The sequence below is a fragment of the Augochlora pura genome, chromosome 3 (genome assembly GCF_028453695.1).
Source record: "Augochlora pura isolate Apur16 chromosome 3, APUR_v2.2.1, whole genome shotgun sequence".
Taxonomy (NCBI): Eukaryota; Metazoa; Arthropoda; class Insecta; order Hymenoptera; family Halictidae; genus Augochlora; species Augochlora pura.
Window position 1 is genome coordinate 5,426,210 of NC_135774.1, and position 6,491 is coordinate 5,432,700.

Below are 6,491 nucleotides of genomic sequence, written 5' to 3' on the forward strand. Positions count from 1 at the left end.
CGGCGGTCCGTTCGCGGAATCGCAATCGATACGAGGCACCAGTGTCCTAAGAATCAATTTGCTATTTTTCTGCTGCCCCCCTGCCGGTCAGCCAAGGAGACGACTTGATAATCTGGCCGAGATAAGATCAGCCGACGCATGCAACTGTGGCGACCCTGATTTCGACGGTTGAGAGGGCAACGCACTGTGAAGAAGTTTGTGTACGCCGCTGCTAGGCTCCGTCTAGCGCGGTATGTTCAGGCGCACAAGGACGCAAAAAAGGGTTCCTTGTGTTGGGTCGCCCGATGACACATTTTATTTGTGTCAACGGTTTAACGACCTATATATAGGCGACGTACAGGCATTGTCCTCTCACTTATTAATTATTACTTATTGCTTCTTCCTTTGTTATCGAGTTCGACACAGCGAGACCTCCACCGTCACCGATCCGCGCCTGATTTAATAAAGAGTGTCGAGGAACATTATCAACGTTCGCAATATATTTTTACCACACGCCATTACTCCACACAACGATTACCATGCCAGCCAATAGTTTGCGCATAGACGAGCGTTTCCCACGACCCGTGCACGCCGTCCGAACGAAAACTTTGCAATTATCATCGTCGACCGCGCTAAAAAATCTTTCGATCGAAGTCTGTATGATTTCGAGAACCACAAGAAGTCGACGTTGATAAGGTTTCTCGGAGCGAACATCGTATCAAGATCAATTTATTCTTTTAAAGGCTATCATGTATTTTTGATTGCGCTAGTCGATTCAACTCGTCGTTTATAAAACTACAAAGTAGCGTGCAATGCTAGTAGTCGTCCTCTTTTCTTTCTTTGTTTATATTATTTTCCCGGGGTGGGTATGCGCGGATCGGCCAGCCAGCAGGCTTTGACCACCCTCGTTCGGTCAAGGTGACGTTCCTCGGTCCTACTCGGGGCTATGTAAATTCACTTTCCACCATCAGAGACGCGGTCGCATTTCGCAATTAGCGCGGAATGCAAAGACCGAGTCGCAGGAGGTGGGCGGCGGGGGCCACCGGCGCGGGATGGAACGATTCGCGTTGTAAAACCGCGAGACGAACGCAGCCGAACGGAGACTCGAGACCGCGATGCCATTTCTTCGAAACTCCGACGCGTGTACGATTCCCAATTTGGTCCGCGAATGTTCCCTCGCTATCCCGTTAATCGCGCTCGCTATCTGCTGCTCGGACATTACTCGATATGCATACGTATAACTGGCTGACCGAGTCACCTAACATTTACACCGAAAGTACCTCCGGTTTAACGACAGTCGAGAAATAAATATTTCTTTCGGTGGGACACTCGAGCAGATAAGGATTCCCTCCTTGGAATATTAACGTTCGATCGTTAAAGCCTTTTTTATTCACTGGTCGTTACAAAATGTTATATCAACTATCAAAAAGTACTGAAACTGTATTCGAAGATGTATGCATTTATTGTCAAGAATATATGTTATTTAGAGCGTAAGATAACGATGTCTTTTAATAATCATTTCATGTTTGAAATATTTTGGAAAACGATGAAATCCCTTTGCCCATTTCAACGATAAGAACGAGTTCGAGGCTGAAATTACTCTCGCAATGCAAGCCGGAATAACTTTCCATGCGAGGCGCAATTTGAACCGTTCGCATACGTTCCGTAGATTGGCGCAGAATATCGAAGGCGAATGACTACGATAATCCACGATGAAAATTAATTGCACAGGTTGCACGATCCTTTGAGATTTGCTCCGGTCCACCCGATTCAATATCGTAAATACTCGCGGTATATGTCTTGCATCTGTTTTCTAATTGTTTACTTACTACCTTGCGGATAATTATTGAACTGTTTCGATGCGCGCTTCACGGTTCTGCGCAATTAATTAAAAAGATTATCCTCTGTCGAAAAAATTTATATTACCGATGCTTCGATAATCATTTCTGCAGATAATTGGGGCTTCCAGTTGCAACCTCTCGATCCAATGAAAATTCTACGATCGAATTGTTTACTAAAATTTTCTTTTCGGTTCTGCCGTTGCTTCCATAATAAAGTAACGTAACGGCATATATCGATAGGATATCGCAAACGGCGATAAAGAATAAAAAAATTGAAGCGAATCGTTATAAATAAAATTTGAAATCCTGTTAGCTTTAATTCTTTCGTCGGCGGACTTTAGACGCTTCGTTTGGTCGCGCTTCGGAACGAAATCCTCCCGAGGCTGATTGCGTTCAGCGACCTAGTCCTCCGAGCAATCGCGCGCAACACCAGCCGTGAAATCTGACATAATAAATGTCTTAATAAATTACGTCTTTCGTTCGGAGGATATATTTTTAACCAGGTGTTTATCCGCGAAACGGGTCGAGGACCCGATTAATTCGCGTCGATTCGATGTTCCTTTTTGGGTCGGCGAAGCTCGCGCGAAATAATCTTTCGTCCCCGAGGAACTGGTTCGGTAGCGGTCCTGCATCAAAATCGCGAATGATTAATATCTCGTCATCGGACGCCGCCAAGAGGCTGTAATGCGCGGCCCAAAGTCGCGTTTAATAAATGTAGATGTTTCCGATTACAAATTGAAACATCCTGCGTCGCGTATCGCAAAGTGGGTCCTGCCAAACGACGTTCTCGATCATCGCGGCATTATTAATCGGCTGCATGAAAATTAAACCGGTTCCGTCGACGGGACACTGGCTCGACGATATTGGGACACATAGAAAATCACTTTTCGTATCAATGATCCACGCCGCTACGTCTTATTAACGAATCGTGACTAAAAAATCAAATAGAAGCGTAGCAAATCAAATAGAACCTTTTAGCCAACGGTAGAAGCATGTAATTTCAACATCCGTCAACTCGACTAGACGTTCGATGCACGTGAAAAGAGCGGCATCTGAACCTCGTTATTGCTCTCGAAAAGTTGCGCGCTGGATCATGGCCAGAGTCACGCGAGCTATCCCAAAGAAAGGGGGTCGCCATAATTCGATCTATCAAACGTCGGACAGTGCACGATTCCGAGCGTATTGTTCGTGGCAGCGCGGCCGTTCGGTGGAAGAGGTAATCGTGACCGGTGGACTCGGAAGAGTATCGCGTCGCTGCGGAGCGTATTCTGCATTCTGCACGGTCGTCGGCGCGGCTCGGCTCGGCGCATCCAGGCCGAAGGTTAACTCGACCGATGTAGCTCGCAGCGGCGGAATATAGATGTTCGGTACCGTTCGCCGCTTCATTTCCTCGAGTTATGGTCAATTACGCGCGTGCCTCGCTCTGGCACGACTACCGTCTCGTCGCGGCCGTGGACAGGGATAATCTACCGGCTGGTATCTATCCAGCTGGGAAGCGTTCGCCGCCCTCCCTTTTCCATGTTCTCACGCCTAGAACTTTCCCCGTTTCGCCGACCGTAGTCTTACCCCGCGAAAGCTCGACCCAGTATGCACCGGTTCGCGGTTCGATTTCGAACCGAGGCGGTCGCCGGATCCTCCGGAGGCTTTCGTGTCTGCCAGCCATTCGTACGGGAGCGTTCGCGTCGCTCCTCCGGTGCAACGAACGCCCGTTCGCCAAGTTTTCCTCTCGGAACTTTGTTTATTGGGAATCGCATTACGGAAATGACGCGCAGCATCATCCACCGCTGCTGGAGGATCAAGCGATCGCTTACCCGTGCCTCGGTCTAGGGGTCGCGCACGCCGAGGGATTATCGAGCACCGAGGATTTCCCAGGCCTCCGGTACCGAAACCGCTATTTCTAATTGCCGCTCATAGCTTACCGACCCGCCTGGCTCTCTTATCTCCGAGCTGTGAGCGATCGTTCCGCAAAACGAGTGGTAATTGGAAAAAATGTTCGCGCGGGGTGTGGTCGGTCACGGTGGATTTATTTTATTTGACTGGCGATGGGCGGTGCTGTTTCTTCGTCTTCTAATAGAACCCGAGATTGCCGATATTTTCTGCTGGTGCCTTCGTGGGTGGCTAATACCTCTCGCGACTCAAGGTAAGTTGCGCCCGAGTTGTTTTTGACCCTACTAAGTATACATACTTTGATTCACAGGTTTTAACACATTCGTCGCCTAGTGTGAATCGGTCGAGGTTCTTACGGAGCCCAAATCCAATAGTCGGAACGCGCAAGAAACGTTATATGTATTAGGTTGGGAAGAAAGAAATCCATTATTTTTACATGAACTTCAAGACTTTATTTAACATGTTTTCGATTGTCCGATTTACGTCAAATATGTACCATTTTGTTCTATAATTTGTTGCCATTTTAAAGGTACCTTCATAATGCCACTCTGGTAAAAGTCTTGGCCCCTATTAGCGAAAAACTCTTGTAATCGACTTTCACAATCTTCTCTCGATGCCAATTTCTTATCACTAAGGAAGTTTTGCAATGCAAGATAAACATGATAATCGCTTGGTGCCAGGTCTGGACTATATGGTGGCTGCATCAAAACGTCCCAGCCAAGCTCCTGAATTTTCTGACGAGTCACGATAGACGTTGTGGTCTGACGTTGTCTTGATGGCACACAACACCTCTTCTGTTGGCCAATTCTGGCCATTTCTGATCAATCGCTAGCCTCAAACGGTCCAGTTGTTGACAGCAGAGGTCCGCATTTAGTGTTTGACCATATGAAAGCAACTCATAATAAATGATTTCTTTCCAGTCCCTCCAAATACACAGCAGAACCTTCTTGGCTGTTAGTTCTGGTTTGACCACTATCTGACCTGCTGCAGCAGTCTTTGATCATAAACCTTTTCGCACAATATTGTCGTATGTGAACCATTTCTCATCCCCAGTCACCATGCGTTCAAGGAATGGGTCGAAGTCATTCCGTTTGGCCAAGACATCACAGATGGAAATTCGAACCAACATGATTTTTTTGTGCTAATTGATGTGGCACCCAAACGTCGAGCTTCTTTTTAAATACAGTTTTGTGCAAATGGTTTAAAACCGTTTCATGATTGAACTTTAGCTCTCGGGCGATGCTACGACTGCTAATATGCCGGACAACTGCGATTATTTCTGTGATTTTGTCAACATTTTCTACGACAGCACTACCTATACAAGGCGCATTTTCAACATCAAAAATACCTGAACTGAATCGACGAAACTAAAATTGCGTGTAATTGGTTGCTACAGTATCGAGACCATAAATACCATTCACAATTTCAACCGCTTGGCTTGCATTTTCAACTTTATCAAAGAAAAATTGTAAAATGTATCGAATTTTTTCTGTGTTGACTTCCATTTTTAGCACCCTGTAGCTCGTAACTGAATAGACCAAACAAAATACAGAAAAAGAATTTTTGTAGTGCGAAATGTCACTTTTTCAACGAGCAAAATCTGAAATTGTTTGATCGATACTTTAACAGATATCGATCACTACACCGTCTATCGAAAAAATAATGGATTTTTTTTCCCCAACCTAATATTTTATATTATTAACACCTTACCGTCCGCACGTTTCGTACAAATTCCTCACTTGGCGTCGACAATACTAATTCAGATTACTTCGCTTGTCGCCGGCCGTTCTTAAAGTTATCGGGAGTCTAGAAATTGTCAACTTTTGCTAATCTCATCGTTAGTTCGCATTAGTTTTCAATCCTGTCTCCCTATTTTCATGAAATTTCTAAAATATACACATGCAAGTAAACGTGACATTAGTTTGATTTATGCATTTCTTTATTTACACTTTCTCTGGTGATTACTCAGTGTTTCGATTTTAGATGATACGAAGCTAAACAATCTCCAAAATGTAAAGCAACTCCACAACACTTGCACATTAAATTTGTTGTCCTCCTTTTTTTGCTTTTGGAACATGTTAGGTTGGTGCATATAAAATGTCGGATTTTTAAGTCAATATAGAAAACTGCATATCTTTTTTCAAAAGCATTTTTCATGTCTATCTTCAAGAAATTCTGATTTTTCGGATCAATAAACTGTGGTGTGGAATTTTTCAGACTGTCTTCTTTTGCATACTGTTTTGCCCATAGAAACTACGCATACGCCGTACAAAATAATTGCGAAATTAAACGAAGTAAAATATAAAATTTTGCAGGCCTCAGCTTATTCATCGGAATTTTTGCCAACCGAAATTCATTATTTCAAACATGTAGGATAGTTTTTACCGGCTAGTATATAAGTGAAGACAGTCTAAAAAAGTTCAATATCAGAGTTTATTAATTCTAGAGACCAAAATTTGTTTAAGACAGTCATGATGAAAGGACACAAGTACTTATAAAAGGAATAAAGTTGCTGAAGTGTGTAACTTATTGTTACTTAAACAAAACAACAACAGAGCACCACACCATATAGCGCGGTACCATGCACGTTACACAACTGTGATGTCGGTGGCTGTTGAGCGATACTTTGCGCGTCACAGACTATAATGACGCCGAACGCCGTAGTGTTAAATATAAATTAATGTATAATAAATATAACACTGTGTAAATTTTTAATATTCTTATTTTGAATATTTTATATTTGCTGGTGCTTATTCTATTAAATTCCTCTGCTACAAGTGGAAT

The 6,491-nt window shown here is 43.9% G+C and overlaps 1 protein-coding gene across 1 annotated transcript; it reads right to left on the bottom strand.

Moving 5' to 3' along the window:
- Window positions 1-4,449: 4,449 nt before the first annotated feature.
- LOC144467617 (histone-lysine N-methyltransferase SETMAR-like) lies at window positions 4,450-5,784 on the bottom strand. The gene is made up of 3 exons (XM_078176504.1): window positions 5,655-5,784; window positions 4,835-5,022; window positions 4,450-4,701 (listed from the first exon to the last, which is right to left on the bottom strand). Exons 1-3 carry the CDS (start codon window positions 5,782-5,784, stop codon window positions 4,450-4,452), a joined length of 570 nt encoding a protein of 189 aa, XP_078032630.1.
- Between the last annotated feature and the right edge of the window lie 707 nt (window positions 5,785-6,491).